The sequence below is a fragment of the Oncorhynchus clarkii genome, chromosome 26 (assembly GCF_045791955.1).
Source record: "Oncorhynchus clarkii lewisi isolate Uvic-CL-2024 chromosome 26, UVic_Ocla_1.0, whole genome shotgun sequence".
NCBI classification, from domain to species: Eukaryota; Metazoa; Chordata; class Actinopteri; order Salmoniformes; family Salmonidae; genus Oncorhynchus; species Oncorhynchus clarkii.
The window spans coordinates 4,966,721-4,985,752 of NC_092172.1; the positions used below are offsets into that span (position 1 = coordinate 4,966,721).

General features: G+C 42.3%; 1 protein-coding gene across 1 annotated transcript in view; it reads right to left on the reverse strand.

Annotated features, from left to right (window-relative positions):
• LOC139384452 (SH3 and multiple ankyrin repeat domains protein 2-like) overlaps positions 1–19,032 on the reverse strand; it is a 149,804-nt gene that overhangs the window by 112,408 nt on the left and 18,364 nt on the right. The window contains exons 3-7 of the mRNA XM_071129219.1: positions 17,373–17,444; positions 15,773–15,881; positions 10,771–10,922; positions 10,266–10,433; positions 1,301–1,417 (exon numbers count right to left, since the gene is read on the reverse strand). Coding sequence (XP_070985320.1) covers positions 1,301–1,417; positions 10,266–10,433; positions 10,771–10,922; positions 15,773–15,881; positions 17,373–17,444 — 618 coding nt within the window. The remainder of the gene's footprint in view (positions 1–1,300; positions 1,418–10,265; positions 10,434–10,770; positions 10,923–15,772; positions 15,882–17,372; positions 17,445–19,032) is intronic.

Genomic DNA, 19,032 nt, shown 5'->3' on the forward strand with positions numbered 1-19,032 from the left:
GAGTGTGAAAGAGAGAAAGGGTCTGAATGTGCTGCGCAACTCGCCCACAGAGTGCTCAACCATGCATGAACAGTATTGTGTACAGAAACACACACATGAACATACACACACACACACACACACACACACACACGCACACAAATTCACACACAATCAATTCTGTACTCATGCCAGTTTGCAAAGTAACTAACACGAAGGATGTAAATTCTGGCATTTGTAGTGTGTATAATATGTTCTCTATATTTTGACACGTTCAACAAACTAACAATCCCACATATTGGCATTTTATAGCCTCCATTTGCGTTGAAGCTCATTTGGAAATAGAAATGGATGACGTGTAAACCCCCCTCTCATTCTGCCTGTGTTCTTTCGCTCTCACTGTCTCTCTCACTCTGCCTTCACCCTCCCCCCGTCTCTAATTGTAGCCCTCTCACAGGATAATACGACTTGAAGGTTTAAATACCAGGAGAACAGTGTATGTGTGTACAGACACTAAACTACAGAACATTAGGAGACGTGGGGATTCCGCCTCAACAAATCCCCAAATGTGAAAGGGGTGAAGAGAAAGAAAGAGAGAGGAAGATGTTCAAAACATTCATTCGTTCCTTGTGCTGTTGGACTACTAATTGCAAAATACATTTTACCCGTACACGTACTTACTGTATCTATCCAGTGCAGTTGGGACAGCGGTCGGATGTGAGTGAATGTATTAATGTCCTCTATGTTGTTAGTGGACGCAACATGATGGACTGACTGGTTTAAATGCGTGTGATGTGAGAATGTATGTGTGTGTGTGATCCTTTCAACGAAAGGTGATGCCAAAGAATAATGTCCATCCTGGATGGACAATAAAGTCTGGGGTCTAATTGAGTCTAGACTAGGAGGAGAGTTGTGTGGTGGGAATGAGAGACAGACTAAACCCCTTGTCACGCATTTTCCACCTTTACTCGTGATCCTCTCCTCCAATTTCTCTTAATTGTGGAAAAGCATGATGTTAACCAAAATAACTGCCATTTCATTCTGGATTTACTTACATCTCATATGAACGGAACGAGAAGCAGAGGTGTGTGTATGTGTGTAAGGTCAGTAACGAGTGGTGGCGGGTTCAGTTAATTCACTCAGACACTTACAGACTTGAACACAAGTAGTACAGGTTAACAGAGACATCAGGGAGACCTAAAGGCCTACAAAATCAAACCAGGTAGAAGAATTGGCAGTTACACTTGTATGAACACACACACACACACACACACACACACACACACACACACACACACACACACACACACACACAGCTCACCTGGTTGTAGAGAGCACAGATGTGCAGCGCTGTGTTCCCTGAGGCGTTCTGTGCGCTCATGTCCGCCCCGTAGAACAGCAGATGCTCCAGATGCTGGACAAAGCCATTCCGACAAGCCTGTGCACACGCACACAAACACACAGAAAACAATACATGTTTATTATAATTTATATAGTTATTTATACAGTGCCTAGTTGAAAGTCTACACACCGCATTCACAGTTGTCACATTCTAAACCTAAAATGGGATTACATAAAAATAAAAAAAATCCTACAGATCTACACAACCTGCTGCACTTTTTAAAAGTGAAAGAGATTGTGTATGTCTTCACACCCCAGAGTTAATACTTGGCGGAAGCACCTTTGTCAGCAATTACAACTGTAAATCTTTTTTTTTTAAATATATATAACTCTACCAACTCTCTGCACAACTCTTAGGGCAACATATATCAATTGTTACTCGAGCTCATTCAATTTGGTTGGGAATCACGGATTGACAGCAATAGACAAACCTTGTCTAACATTTTCAAGAAGTTTTAAAGTCAGGACTGAGACTGGACCCCTTGGGAACAATCCACACCTATTGGAAAGTTGATGTTGAGTGTGGGGGAATAATCAGAATTGGTTGGTAACATAAGTAAGATGTTTTATATTCATCATAAGTAAGTTACTTCTCATCAGAATGTTATTTTTGTATAATACTGTGGCGGGGTTGCAGTATCTGTTCTATGTCAAGACTAAGTTGCTTGGGCCGGAGAGAGGGGAGAGGTCAAGCGTGTATCTCTTGGCTCCACAATGTCTGTGTGCCAGTTAGTGTGTCTCTGTGATCTTGTCAAGATAGGATGGATTTGATATATGCCTGTTGATATGGAGGATTGGTTTATGGTTCTGAGTTTGAGAAAATAACATAGTTTAGGAGACAAAGCTGAACAATGGATTATGTCTATGCTGTCTGACTATGTGTGTTTTTTGCTATTAAAGGATCTCAGTTGCAATGTGGAAGGGACTCTCAGAGAATTCATTGATAGACACTGAATTGATCTGAGAGTCACAGGGTTGTGATAGAGCTCATATAATTAAAGATGGACTTTGATAACTAACTCTGACTTGTGTGTGGTTTGCTCTCATGATTTGGTAAATAGAGGAAATTTCCACGACATGAGATGTGTTTGTTACTTGAAATCTGTGAAGCATTTATTTGGGCTGAAATTTCTGAGGTTAATAACTCTAATGAACTTATCCTCTGCAGCAGAGGTAACTCTGGGTCTTCCTGTCCTGCGGAAGTCCTCATGAGAGCCAGTTTCATCATAGCGCTTGATGGTTTTTGCGACCTTCATGTCTCAAAGTAAAGATGGATTGTCGTTTCTCTTTGCTTATTTGAGCTGTTCTTGCCATAATATGGACTGGGTCTTTTACCAAATAGGGCTATCTTCTGTTTTTCCATTTCCATTTTTTGGTTACTACATAATGTGTGTCATTTATAGTTTCTATGACTTTCACTAATAATCTACAATGTAGAAAATCGTTTTAAAAAAGTACAATCCTTGAATGAGTAGGTGTTCTAAATCTTTTGACAGGTAGTGTACATGTACAGTTGAAGTCGGAAGTTTACATACCCTTAGGTTGTAGTCATTATAACTCTTTTTTCAAACACTCCACAAATGTCTTGTTAACAAACTATAGTTTTGGCAAGTCGGTTAGGACATCTACTTTGTGCATGACACAAGTCATTTTCCAACAATTGTTTACAGACAGAGTCTTTCACTTTCAGAACAACAGCAAAGGACCTTGTGAAGATGCTGGAGGAAACAGGTACAAAAGTATCGAAATCCACAGTAAAATGAGTCCTATATCGACATAAACTGAAAGGCCGCACAGCAAGGAAGAAGCTACTGCTCCAAAACCGCCATAGAAAAGCAAGACTATGGTTTGCAACTGCACATGGGGACAAAGATCGTACTTTTTAGAGAAATGTCCTCTGGTCTGATGAAACAAAAATACAACTATTTGGCCATAATGACCATCGTCATGTTTGGAGGAAAAAGGGGACGCTTGCAAGCCGAAGAACACCATCCCAACTGTGAAGCACGGGGGTGGCAGCATCAATTTGTGGGGGTGCTTTGCTGCAGGAGGGACTGGTGCACTTCACAAAATAGATGACATCACGAGGGAGGAAAATGATGTGGATATGTTGAAGCAACATCTCAAGACATCAGTCAGGAAGTTAAAGCTTGGTCGCAAATGGGTCTTCCAGTTAGTGGAAGACCCAAATTGTGGAAAAGGGGCTTAAGGACAACAAAGTCAAGGCATTGGAGTGTCCATCACAAAGTCCTGACCTCAATCCTACTGAAAATGTGTGGGCAGACCTGGAAAAGTGTGTGCGAGCAAGGAGGCCTACAAACCTGACTCAATTACACCATTCAGGTGGAATGGGCCAAAATTTACCCAACTTATTGTGGGAAGCTTGTGGAAGGGTACCCGAAATGTCTGACCCAAGTTAAACAATTTAAAGGCAATGCTACCAAATACTAATTGAGTGTATGTAAACTCCTGACCCACTGGGAATGTGATGAAAGAAATAAAAGCTTAAATAAATCATTCTCGCTACTATTATTCTAACATTTCACATTCTTAAAATAAAGTGGTGATCCTAACTGACCTAAGACCGGGGATTTTTACTCTGATTAAATTTCAGGAATTGTGAAAAACAGAGTTTAAATGCTTTTAGCTAAGGTGTATGTAAACTTCCAACTTCAACTGTAGGTAGAGTTATTAAAGTGACATAGATAATGCATAGATAATAACAGAGTATCAGCAGCATAGAAGACGGGGAGGGGGGCAATGCAAATAGTCTGGGTAGCCATTTCAGTAGATGTTTAGGAGTGTTATGGCTTGGGGTTATAAGCTGTTTAGAAGCCTCTTGGACCTATACTTGGCGCTCTGGTACCGCTTGTCGAGAACAGTCTATGAGTAGGGTGGCTGGAGTTTTTGACAATTTTTAGGGCCTTTCTCTGACACCGCCTGGTATAGAAGTCCTGAATGGCAGGAAGCTTGGCCCCGGTGATGTACTGGGCCGTACACACTACCCTCTGTAGTGCCTTGCAGTTGGAGGCCGAGCAATTTCCATAACAGGCAGTTGTCCTTGCACCACACGGTCAGGTATCTGACCTCCTCCCTATAGGCTGTCTCATCGTTGTCGGTGATCAGGCCTACCACTGTTGTGTCATCGGCAAATTTAAAAATGGTGTTCGAGTCGTGCCTGGCCGTGCAGTCATGAGGAAACAGTGAGTACAGGAGGGGACTGAGCACGCACCCATGAGGGTCCCCCGTGTTGAGGATCAGTGTGGCGGATGTGTTGTTACCTACCCTCACCACCTGGGTGCAGCCCGTCAGGAAGTCCAGGATCCAGTTGCACAGGTAGGTGTTTAGTCCCAGGGTCCTTAGCTAAGTGATGAGCTTTGAGGGCACTATGAGCTGTAGTCAATTAATAGTATTCTCACATAGGTGTTCCATTTGTCCAGGTGTGAAAGGGCAGTGTGGAGTGCAATAAGGATTGCATCATCTGTGGATCTGTTGGGGCAGATCCAGACCAAAAATCCAACATCCAAAAGTGGATAATGAAACAATGTTTCTTCATAAATAATGTGGGAAATGGTTGGTGGGGCTCCAAACAATAATCATGTCAAATAAGTTGTTTTGTGATGTCATTAAGGATGGTATAACTAAATAACTGTATCTCTGAAGGTGTACGCATTCAAGGGGTCAGGTTAACATATTTACGATGAGCATATTATTCAACTGTATGTACGATAGGTTAATTCCTTTGTCTCTCCTTCTCCCACTCTTTCTTTCCCCACCCCTTTCATTGTGTAACCAGCTGTCATATCGGGTTAGTCCACTAGGGACTTTTTTTTTCTTTTTTTTTCTGTGTAATTATATTTTTAGTTAGTAAATAAATAATTAAGCCAATTTGTGTAAACTGAGTCATCATGTAGACTAGGGTTCGTGCATATTTATAGAATATTAAGGAGACTGATATGAGGTAAAAAATACATTAAAAGGTGACTTATCTATAGATATGAAAAAATCTTATAAGAGTTTAATTCGGGAGATAGTCATTCGTTAAATAAGTTCCCATGGTGCCCTAAGTTACTGAGATAATTGTTACATGATTCATTTAATGTGGTTATTGAGCAAGTTGAGGTGATTAAACTGCTTGGAGTAACCCTAGATTGTAGTTTAGTCACCGCTCCCGAGTTGCACAACGGTCTAAGGCCCTGCATCTCAGTGCAAGAGGCGTCACTATAGTACCTGGTTCAAATCCAGGCTGTATCACATCCGGCTGTTATTGGGGGTCCCATAGGGCGGCACACAATTGGCCCAGCGTCATCCGGATTTGGTGGGAGTAGGCCGTCATTGTAAATAAGATTTTGTTCTTAACTAACTTGCCTAGTTAAATAAAAAATAAATACAACATTTTAACTGTCATTGTCAAAACATATTGATACATGAGTAGCTTAGATGGGGAGAAGTCTGTCCATAATAAAGCACTGCATATCTTCTTAACAAAGCAATCAACAAGACAGGTCCGACAGGCTCTAGTTTTGTCACACCTGTACTACTGTTCAGTAGTGTGATCAGGTGCCACAAAGAGGGACTTTAAAATGGAAAATTACAATTGGCCCAGAACAGGCCAGCACGGCTTGCACTTAAAAGTACATGGGGAGCTAACATTAATTATATGAATGTCAATCTCTCATGGCTCAAAATGGAAGAGAGGTTGACTTCATCCCTACTTGTGTTTGTATGAAGTGTTGACAAGCTGAATGTACCGAGCTGTCTGTTTAAACTACTAGCACACAGCTTGGACACCCATGCATACCCCACAAAACATGCCACCAAAGGTCTCTTCACAAGCCCCAAGTCCAGCACAGACTATGGGATGCGCACAGTACTACATAGAGCCATGACTACATGGGACTTTATTCAACATCAGGTAACACATGAAAGCAGTAGAATCAGATTTGATAAACAGGTAAAAATACCCCTAGTGGAACAGCGGTGACTGTGAAGAGACACACAAAAGTATAGACACACGCTTACGCACACAAACGCTAGCACGCGCTCTCTACACACACGTACATTGTAATATTGTTGTATGGTGGTATTATACATGTTGTATCGTAGATATGTAGTTGTGTAATAATGTCATATGATGTACTGTTTTATGTGTGATGTAAGTGCCTTAATGTGTTTGGACCCCAGGAAGAGTAGCTGCTGCCTTGGCAGGAACTAATGGGTATCCATAATAAACCCCAGGAAGAGTAGCTGCTGCCTTGGCAGGAACTAATGGGTATCCCTAATAAATACAAATACACAAATACTCGAAAATACAGAGGGTTTCACAACATTGCATTCTCTCCACATTACTAGCCTGTATGACAAAGTGGGAAAAAAGGAAGCCTGTGTTAAAAAAAAAACTATTTAAAATCCTCCATTATGTTTGCAATAAGGCCCTTAAGTAATACTGTAGACAACATGGCAAGGAAATTAACTTTTTGGCTTAAAATAAAAACTTTCAATCCATTACAACACATCACAGAGTGAAACCATCTGTATGTTCAAGTAATGTGGTGGTTTGAGTGTGTATGCTTGTCACCGGCAGGGACAGGGGATTTTGTCAGGATCAAAAGAAATATAAAAGTTGTAGTAAAACCTGCCTCAGTCTTCTGAATGCCTCACTCTGGGATAGTTTTACAATTCAGTGCGACAATTACAGAATTTTAAAACCAATGACACACCAGATTGCTTTAAAAGAGGAGTTCAGTGTTTCTAATGGGTTAAGTCTCAGTCCTTACTTAAATCTGTTTGAAAATCCAAGACAAGGTTTGAATATCCCTGTCCATCAATGATTCCCAACCAAATTTATTGAGCTTGAGCAATTTTGACAAAAACAATGGATATATGTTTCCCTAAGAGTTGTCTTGAGTTGGTAGAATCCTACGCAATCAAGACATGTTCGTTTCAATTTTTGTTTTTATTAATTTAGAAAATGTTCTATATTTTTTCTTTCACTTTGAAAATGTGGAGCAGGTTGTGTAGATCTGTATAATAATACAATTGAATCCCTTTTAGATACACATATACAGTGTATATATACAGTGCATTCGGAAAGTATTCAGACCCCTTGACCTTTTCCAGATTTTGATACTTTACAGCCTTATTCTAAAATGTATTAAATAGTTTTTTCCCTCATCAATCTACAAACAATACCCCATAATGACAAAGCAAAAACTGGTTTATAGATTTTTTTGCACATTTATTAAACATAAGAAAATAAAATATAAAACATTTACACAAGCATTCAGGCCCTTTACTCAGTGCTTTGTTGAAGCACCTTTGGCAGCAATTACAGTCTCAAGTTTTCTTGGGTATGACGCTACAAGCTTGACACACCTCTATTTGGGGAGTTTCTCTCATTCTTCTCTGCAGATAATTTCAAGCACTGTCAGGTTGGATTGGGAGCATCGCATTTCAGGTCTCTCCAGAGATGTTCGATCAACTTCAAGTCCGGTCTCTGGCTGGGCTACTCAAGGACATTCAGAGACTTGTCCCAAATCCACTCCTGCATTTTCTTGGCTGTGTGCTTAGGGTTGTTGTCCTGTTGGAAGGTGGACCTTCACCCCAGTATGCATTCCTGAGAGCTCTGGAGCAGGTTTTCATCAAGGATCTCTGTACTTTGTTCCGTTCATCTTTCCCTCGATCCTGACTAGTCTCCCAGTCCCTGAAAATAATAAACATCCCCACAGCATGATGCTGCCACCACCATGCTTCACCGTAGGGATGGTGCCAGGTTTCCTCCAGACGTGATGCTTGGCATTCAGGCCAAAGAGTTCAATGTTGGTTTCATCAGACCAGAGAATATTGTTTCTCATGGTCTGAGAGTCCTTTAGGTGCCTTTTGGAAAACTCCAAGCAGGCTGTCATGTGCCTTTTACCGAGGAGTGGCTTCCGTCTAGCCACTCTACCATAAAGGTCTGAATTGTGGAGTGCTGCAGAGATGGTTGTCCTTCTGAAAGGTTCTCCCATCTCCACAGATGAACTCAGGAGCTCTGTCAGAATGACCATCTGGTTCTTGGTCACCTCCCTGACCAAGGCTCTTCTCCCCCAATTGCTCAGTTTGGACGGGCGACCAGCTCTTGGAAGAGTCTTGGTGGTTCCAAACTTCTTCTATTTAAGAATGATAGACAGGTGAAATGCTGCCACCACCATGCTTCACCGTAGGGATGGTGCCAGGTTTCCTCCAGACGTGATGCTTGGCATTCAGGCCAAAGAGTTCAATGTTGGTTTCATCAGACCAGAGAATATTGTTTCTCATGGTCTGAGAGTCCTTTAGGTGCCTTTTGGAAAACTCCAAGCAGGCTGTCATGTGCCTTTTACCGAGGAGTGGCTTCCGTCTAGCCACTCTACCATAAAGGTCTGAATTGTGGAGTGCTGCAGAGATGGTTGTCCTTCTGAAAGGTTCTCCCATCTCCACAGATGAACTCAGGAGCTCTGTCAGAATGACCATCTGGTTCTTGGTCACCTCCCTAACCAAGGCTCTTCTCCCCCAATTGCTCAGTTTGGACGGGCGACCAGCTCTTGGAAGAGTCTTGGTGGTTCCAAACTTCTTCTATTTAAGAATGATAGACAGGTGAAAACTATCCCAGAGTGAGGCATTCAGAAGACTGAGGCAGCTTTTACTACAACTTTCATATTTCTTTTGATCCTGACAAAGCCTTTCCAAATCACGTCCAATCAAATTCATTTACACAGGTGGACTCCAATCAAGTTCTAGAAATGTCTCAAGGATTATCAATGGAAACAGGATGCACCTGAGCTCAATTTTGAGCCTCATAGCAAAGGGTCTGAATACATACCAATGTAATTAGAGCAGTAAAAATACATGTTTTGTCATACCTTGGTATACGGTCTGATATACCACAGCTTTCAGCCAATCAGCATTCAAGGCTCGAACCACCCGTTTTATAATTATGATCAGATACCACGGTTATGATAAAAAAACACTATTTACTGTTCTAATGATGTTGGTAACCAGTTTATAATTGCAATAAGGCACATTGGGGGTTTGTGGTATATGACCAATAAACACGACTAAGGACTGTATCCAGGCGCTTCGCGTTGCGTCGTCCCTAAGAACAGCCCTTAGCATGGTATATTGGCCATATACCACACCCCCTCGTGCCTTATTGCTTAAACATACAACATTTAATACACATGGTGACACAAGCTATATAATAGTCTCTGCTTTGGCTTTGCCCTAGAGTCAGGCTGCAGTTACATGCCACGTCCACTAGGTGTCCGTGTTCTGCAGAGTAGGCAGCACTGGGGCCCTGGAGTTTAGGATATTATGTCCTTAGTTTGAACCCAGTCATCAGATGGAAGAATCAGTTCTAGGGGGATGTAGTGAACAGATGTAGAAAGAAACCAGTGCTAAATAAGGAAAGATGTGTCAAAGTATAATTTGAAAACCTACACAAATCCAAAGTAATTTAGAGTAACAGGTTGACAGAGAGTGAGCGAAAGAGAGTCAGTGGGGGAGCGAGGGAGGAGAGCGCAAAGGAAGCGGAGGCATTTCCGTAGCACATGGGCAAGGCTCGTTTTCGGAGGATGTAAATGCGTTTTGATGATAGTTAACTGATAGGATAACCTAGAGGAGAGTTGTGTTTGATACGTTGACAGTGCCATGTTCTAGAGAAGAGAAAGCACAGTACGTCAGGAAGAGGGACGTTACTGCTGGCTAGAGCTGATAGCAATCAGAGTAGCACAGGAAGGGAGAGGGTCTATCAACCATCTGTACACGCACACAAGCACGCGCACACACATGTACGGGGGAAAAGTATGTGTGTGTGTTTGTGTGCCTGTGTGCGTGTGTGTATGCCTGTGTGTGTGTGTGTGTGTGTGTACCTGGTGGACTTCGTGCCAGCCGTTTTCGTCCTGGCAGCAGACGGTGGCGTGTTCATGTAGCAGCAACTCACAGCACAACGGGTCTCCTCCCACCATGGCTGTGTGGTAGAGCGCCGTCAGACCCCGGCTGTCCTTATAGTCTGGAGACAAACCAAGCTCCAACAGGGTCTGCAACACACACGCATACACACAGACGCAGACATGCAGGCAGGCACACACACATTGACATTAGATTTGGATCAAAATACACCTTATGGAACAGCGGGGACTGTGAAGAGACACAACACACAGGCACAGACAAATGCATACACAATCACATATGCACTATACACACACGCAAACATGGATTTTGTGTTGTAGATATGTGGTAGTAGAGTAGGGGCCTAACCCTAACACAAATACAATACGTATCAATACAATGTATGGGTAACCATAAGAGTGGCAGGGTTAATGTTGTGTGTGTTCATGTGAGTATGCATGTGTGTGGCTGTGTGTGTGTCCGTACCGTCAGAGTAACCTGGTTCTTGGACCTAGCAGCTTTGTGTAGGGCCGTCATGCCGTCTTTGGCCCTGAAGTCCAGGTGGGCCCCTCCATTCTTCAGAATCTTTATGATCTCCACCACGTTATCCAGGTGGGCCGCAAATGTCAGGGGGGTCTCTGTAGAATGACATAGACAGGATACAGTGTAGATCATGGGTCTTAAAATTATTCTGCCTCTGGGGCCACACCCAATTGTCATACTTGAGTAAAAGTAAAGAATACTTAATAGAAAAAAAAGAACAAAAAATAAAAAAAGTGAGTCACCCAGTAAAATCCTACTTGAGTAAAAGTCTAAAAGTATTTGATTTTAAATATACCTCTTTAGTTAACCTCTTTAGGCTTTAGGCTAGGGGGCAGTATTTTGATGTTTGGATGAAAAACGTGCCCAAAATAAACTGCCTATTTCTCAGGTTCAGAAGCTAGGATATGCATATAATTGGCAGATTAGGATAGAAAACACTCTAAAGTTTCCAAAACTGTCAAAAATATTGTCTGTGAGTATAACAGAACTGATATGGCAGGCGAAGACCTGAGGAAAATCCATCCATGAAGTGCTATTTTTCTGAAAATACTATTTTCCATTGCAAGCCTATCCTCCATTTAAAGGGATATCAACCAGATTCCTTTCCTTATGGCTTCCACAAGGTGTGAACAGTCTTTAGACATAGTTTCAGGCTTTTATTCTGAAAAATGAGCGAGAATGATCACATCGTGTCAGTGGATAGCCAGATGTCCTCAGATTTGTGCATGCGCGGCCGCTGGGAGCGAGACCTTGTCTTTCTCTCTTCTATTGAAAAGGCTACCGTCCGGTTGAAATATTATCGATTATTTATTGTAAAAACAACCTGAGAATTGATTACTAAAAACGTTTGACATGTTTCTATTATATATATATATATATATATTATTTGGAATTTTCGTCTGCCAGTCGTGACCACACGAGCCTATGGATTACTGAACAAAACGCGCCAACCAAATGGAGGTTTTTGGATATAAAGAGAATCTTTATTGTGTAACTGGGAGTCTCGTGAGTGCAAACATACGAAGATCATCTAAGGTAAGTGATTAATTGTATTGCTTTTCTGACCAATCTACTTTGCTGCTAGCTGTTTGTAATGTTTTGTCTGCTGAGAGCTGTCCTCACATAATCGCATGGTTTGCTTTCACCGTAAAGCCTTTTTGAAATCTGACATGCCGGCTGGATTAACAACAAGTTAAACTGTGTTTTGGTGTATTGCACTTGTGATTTCATGAAAATTAAATATTTTTTGAAGGCGCTCTGCAATTCACCGGATGTAGACGAAAATGATCCCGCTAAAGGGATCTGAGCGGAAAAGAGGTTTTAAGTAGTACTTTGAAGTATTTTTATTCAAGTACTTTACACCACTGCATAGAGGAAACACAACACAGACACACCAGACAACAGAAAAGAACAGCCAAAAGAACAGAACAGGACAAGATAGAACAGACAAGAGAACAGGCAACAGAACAGAACAGACAACAGAACAAAACATAGACACGGAGAGAATAATGTGCATCAATTAAACTCAGATCAGCAGTGATGGTGATAACTGTCACGGCTGTTGAAAGGAAAGGACCAAGATGCAACTTGGTGAGCGTACATTTTATTTTATTTAATCAAAATGACGCCGAACAAAACAATAAACATTACAAAAACAAACCGTGAAGCTCAAAGACTATGTGCCCTAAACAAAGTCAACTTCCCACAAAGACAGGAGGGAAAAAGGGCTACTTAAGTATGGTTACCAATCAGAGACAACGATAGACAGCTGTTCCTGATTGAGAACCATACCCAGCCAAAACATAGAAACATCAAATCATAGAAAACGAAACATAGAATGCCCACCCCAAATTACAACCTGACCAAACCAAATAGAGACATTAAAAGGCTCTCTTACGGTCAGGGCATGACAATAACACCATTACTCTGTGCTTACACAGTCACAAGTTCTCCGGAATCGAAGTGGTCCTCCCTTAACTCTATTGTTCATCTTCACTTTTCTCTACAGTGTCATTCATCATCCAATCACTTGCAGCTACACGAAATCCCATCAATTCATCCACACTCGACCACTCATCCATCTAGACTGATGTCCGTCCATGGGTCAATAAGTGGATTTATAATGGCCATGACACATTGCTTAAAGGTCCAATAGTAGCCATATTTTTCCCGTCTCAGTACCTTACGTTTCCATCCAACCATTCCATGAGGCTGAATTTCTTGACGCATGAAAAAAGTCACGACTGGGTCTGATGGAAACATGAAATGCTGGTACAATTTCTTAATGCAGACAGATCATTTGTTCATTCGACATGGTGGGATCTTTTTGTGCCGGTAAAATGAATAATGCGAGAAATGGCTTTGGAAAAGCCTTTATGCTCAAATGTTGATATAATAACCATCATTTCGAAGTAAACTTGGGAGTCACGCCATGATATGCTGTGTGGTCCTCCCACTACGACTCAGGAAAGCATGCAGTTTATTAAACTACAGATGAAATAAGTTATGATGAACTTGACAGGATGGTGAAAGTGCAAGGTGACTAACTTGATGCTCCTTGATGTTCCAATAAACGTTGAGGGTCTTATTCTGGTGATCAATGCTCGACTGCCTTTTGACAAATACAAACAATATCTCTTTTATTTATAATAATCTCATAATTTAGGTAGCTTCCCCACACTGTATCTGTGAGCTGTTGACTAAAGCGTATGTGTCAAGACCAGAGTGGGAACGTTTGCTATATAACGTTTTTGTGACAAAACCATCAGTGGAGTTGAAAATATGATGGAAACCCATTTAACTTGTATTTTTCATTTGGTACATGGGAATTTAATGGCAAAAGTCATTTCTATGTGCACTACTAGGCGCACAGCCTTTTATCGGCAAAAAGTCCATTTGATGGGAACACATCTCTGGTAGAAAATGCGCAAACTGTTTTATGCAGATTTTTTCACATTTGTGTGAAAATCTGTCGCAAAAATTAAAATGGCCAGAAAGAAACACAAATAGCTTCTTAGCAAAGAGGAATTTCTCAAGCGAGAATTTTGCTAGGACTGTCTGGGAGTGGTGGGGAAAACTGGCTGTTATTGGCAGAGGTCTTACTGGTATATCAACAAATGCGATGCCACCAGGCAGACCAAAACTCCCTCCCACCAAAACAGGCTGAAATTTCAGGCATTTCTTTTCAAATAGCTCTTCAAATATCGTGTTTTGGACTGCACTTGGCCTTTAACATACTCTATCTACTGTGTTACTAAAAGACCTGAACAACATAGAAAAAAAACAATCATATAGCAGCCTCTGACCATGTCCTACTGTACAGCGGTATACGGTTGTCATGAATGATACTGCAACACTGAAAGTGTCATCGTGGCAAAGTGTGTTCATTTAAAGGGGCAATCTGCAATTCAAAACAACAACAATCCCACCACTTGTTTTGGTAAACAGCTGAGGACAGGCTGGAGAAATGTAACCACTTTCAAATGAATGAACAGAGCTACGGATGCAAGGGCTGACCACCCATGAGATCACAATGATAGCTTTAATCATGTCATAATAGTAAACAGTGTTCGTTTACGATCACATTCTCTAGAAACAATGGGGTAAAAAAAAAACTTATATTGTGGGTTCTGATGGGGTACGACAGGAAACTCACGAGGCATGTCTATGTTATATTCTTCAAGAATCGGTGGCTATATATCATTCATTCAAAAGTCCAAAACCTGGATGTGGCAATCCCACAATACACCTTTAAGACAGGCATACAAAGATACCAATTACTCTGTGAGATCTGGAAATGCACTCCATCAATTCAAATTAATATGGAATAGAAAATAATTGCATGAGACACAGAGGGAGGGGGGCGTCTGGGCGACACAGTGGGTGGAAATCTTTGGGGTCAATTGGTGTCGACCTACATCTGAGCCCCATGTAATTGTGATGTAATTAGCTTGGGATTTAGAACAGAACGTGCGTGTGTGTGTGTGCCTGGCTATGCTTATGTCTATGTCTGTGTGTGTACTTCCACAGCCAAAATCAATAGCGAGCCAGAGCTCTATAATTGAGCGCTATTCTACAAGCTGCCCTTATCCCTCAATCTCACAGCAACAAGGCTTAATCTACCAATACCACTTACATCCCATTAATACCCCTTCAATTTCCCTGCTACAAGCCCTAACACCGGTTTCCTTTACGTACTTCTTTATAAGCCTTAACTAAAAGGCAGCATTTGCTATGCATTTATCCAGCTTGTCCAGTACTTTATTCACACAATGCTGACTGTGTCCCCAGCTCTTAAAATGCCGTAATACCACTAACTAACTAACTAATTAAAATCTTTCGACCCCTTACTGCCCTAATACCTCCATTAGCTGCACTGATTGCTTTAAAACCTCAACTAACCCCCCTCTTAGTCCCCAAATACCCTCCTTTCTTAGTTAATTGATGGGCAGAGCATTGGAGTACATTCTGGCAGTACATAATGCCAGTTCAATGATGCTTCGTAGGAGAAGGAGTACATTGGGTTGGACTGATAGCGAAGGTAGTTTGTGCAGTTCTAATAGAGTATAAGTAACAGCAATCTCAAACAGATTTCTCTGAACTCTGTATGTTCATCTCCGCTCCCTCTTCCCCTTTCTTATCCCCTGTTGCTAACTCTGTATACACCACACAGGGAGGCTCATGGCCTCTCTCCCCTACGCTAATGGTACAGATCTCTGAGTAGAGTTGAGTCGAGTCGCCATTGATCTGTGTGTTAATTTAAAAACCAATTTGGATTGATCAGGGGCTAGGTTGTGCCGTCTTGGTAGTGGGTGGGAGGATTTAAATGTGAGGAGCCACGGGGGTATTTCTCAGCAGCATCTATCTTGTTAGCACTGTGATTATGTCAAACCACCTGTGTTCATGATGTGTGAGTGTGTGCATGTGTGTGTGTGTGTAGTATTACCACCGGTCTCTGTATCCTGGTAGTTGGGGTCCAGCCCTCTCTCCAGCAGCCTAGATACTTTCTCCACCTGGTGGTGCTGGATGAGGTCCATAAACTTTCTCAAGTTGGCCTGGAGATGGAGAGCGAGAACAAAAGGAGAATTAGTGAGAGAGAGAGTGTCTCTGTGTGTGTGTGTGTGTGTGTGTGTGTGTGTGTGTGTGTGTGTGTGTGTGTGTGTGTGTGTGTGTGTGTGTGTGTGTGTGTGTGTGTGTGTCTGCGTGTGTCTCTGTGTGTGTGTGTGTGTGTGTGTGTGTGCGCGCGTGTGCGTGGGTCAGAGATATGGAGGAGGGAGAACAAGAGGGACAGAAGAATGGGGAGAGAGGACAAGAGAGAGAGATTGAATGATTGGGGTGTGCTGATTGGAGCATGGAGTGCAAGTTGGGATGAGTGTTCTCATCTGCTTTCCGGGCCAGATATAAATAGATAAGAGAACAGCTCCCAAAACACAATAGGAAGAGAGGAGATGAGGAAAGGAGGAGGAAAGTAGGAGAGGAGAAGAGGATGACGATGAGAATATGGAGAAGTAGAAAAGAGGGAGGAGGGAGGGATGCCTGTTCGGTAGGAAAGGGTGAGGGAGAGAAGGAGTGGACAAAAATAAGAATCTTTGAAGAGATGGAGGTAGAAAGAGAGAGAAATGTAGGGAGGAGGAAAGAGCAGAACATAGTAAGGGGTGGACCTGTATACACCTACATCTGCTCCATCACAGAGTCAATCTATATGTGTCAGAAATACAATACATGGAACTGTACACCCCTATAGAAACCAGCATGAGCTCACTTCCCATCGTCTCTGTTTCCCTCTCCCTTCGTTTTCCATCGGATATTGCTCTCTCAATTCAGTATTGCTTTATTGGCCCATAATGCAAAAGTGTGCACTGCTTTAGCATAAACGCATTTATAACAACACAATTAGAAAGGAAAGGACACGCCATCAAGTTACTTTTGTCATTTACTCATTATTGTTATCTAACATGTATTCATAATATTTTCCTCATACAGTCAGTGAACATTTTACCAGGGGCAGATATGCAAAATGCATATTTTGTGTGAGCACATGCACAACGATCCAGGTAAAGTTTGGCACAGGTGAGTCAAGAAATATACGTCCATTGAATAATAATCTCTGTGGTTGACTACTGTGGAGCAAATAACTGCCAACCTCCTCTCTCCATATCACCACATGAACCAGGGGCAGATTTTGTGTGCTTACGGGCGTTTGTGCATGTGTGAGCAGATGCACAAGGATCCAGGAAAAGTGGGCACAGGCGAGACATGAAATATACATGACATGCCTCCTTGACTCTTGCGGAAAGTAACGAGTAGACATGCGGACTGGAGAGACACATGCAGACAGGATACTAGAGAGAGACTGCAGAGGCTAACAGTGATAACGGCCGACATAACTCAATATGTTTGTGTGTCTGTGTGTTGACAGTGAGATAAAGTGACACTCCAGCATCTCTGTTGCTCCCAACAGTGTGTGTGTGTGCTTGTGTGCATGTGTGCAGTGAGACCCCAGCTGGTTGTTGGGACAGAGTGTGAAGTTTGTCCACACCACTCACCTTGGTGTGAAGTTTGGCAATCTGCTTCTCTTCCACATGGGGCTGCCTGTAGACTCGGTTCTTGTAGCGGAACTGTGGAATAGAGGATAGAGAAAACAATTGATTTTGGTCAGTCAGTTTTGTATGACATGGTGTCATGTAGCAATCTCCCTAGAGACGCCCATCCTAATTGGTTGGGACTCGGGAGTAGAACTCTTTCAAAAATGGACCTCTTTATTTATCGATTGGCTAAAACAATGTGTCTAGAGGAGTGGCGCCTTTATCGATTGGCTGAGGGATACTGCAACATAAAATCTCTGGTACTGATTTGCTCACTTGATTGGAGCAAGATGCTTACAACATTAGAGTTGGGGGTTTGATTGATCCACACGGACCAATTATACCGTTTGGTTGAGGGGTACTGCACCCCATCTCTAAAAATCGAACAACTTTACTCATTGGCTGAGGAGTACTGGCCTTGGAGGTTGCCGCGCCATCGTCCTCTACCTTGTTTCCAACACAGGGGGATCCTACCTCGGGTTCAGATCTACAGAGCTCCCCTCTCATCGGACCGTGAGGGTGTCTGAGACTTCGTCAGCCACGATAGATTCTACGGCTGACTTGGGTCATCGGGCCCCACCTCCCATCAGTCCTCGAGGGGTCACCTAAACCAATTAAGGCAACAAAAATGTCTACTGTAGCTTTGCTGGCCTAACTTTTAATGATAACTTTGACACCTTTTGGAAACAGAGGATGCTCTACAGGAATGACAGATTCCATCCAAATCACTTTGGTGCACGCATTTCAAGGCCGCGTTGAGACAATTACTTATCAGTGACTAACCCTGCACAGATGATCATTATCATTGTGTTGCTGAGTTGTTGTAGTACTGCTGCAAATGTACATTGTTCAAGGGGAGTTGGAAATCATTATGTAAGTAACCTAATGTAATCTAATTTCCCTGAATGCCTCTGTCAATCCAACAGCTATTGTCAGCAGGAATCACGCGGCTATGAACCTGAGTTATACTGTTAGCACTGAGGCGGTGTGCCCTAGTAGGAAGCCCACTGTGTGCAGTTCACCCTCCACTATCAGCTCAAACATAAATATCACTGTCTGATAAGCCTCCAAGTAAAGCAATAAAAGCAATCAAGAATCCCAGAAAAGCGCTAAAAATAGCCCACAATTAACATAAGTAGCCCAAGATACAAGATTCATGAAATCGAGTAGTAACAGATAACATTCATATACTATCTCTGAAAATCACTTAGATAATACATTTGATGATACAGTGGTAGCAATACATGTTTATATTCAAGTTTCAAGTTTTCATGTCACATGCACAAGTACAGTGAAATGCCTTTCTTGCAAGCTCTAACCCCAACCAGTAATCAATACCAATGTAATACTAAAAATAACAAGGTCAAACAAAAAAAATGTTGGGCTTTCCTTTCACACCGCCTGATAGGACCTGGATGGCAGGGAGCTCGGCCCCAGTGATGTACTGGGCTGTCCGCACCACCCTTTGTAGCACCATGCGGTCGAGGACGGTGCTATTGCCATACCAAGCAGTGATGCAGCCAATCAGATGCTCTAATGGTACAGCTGTAGAAGATTTTGAGGATTTTGAAGGCCCATGCCAAACCTTTTCAACCTCCTGAGGGGGAAGAGGCGGTGTCGC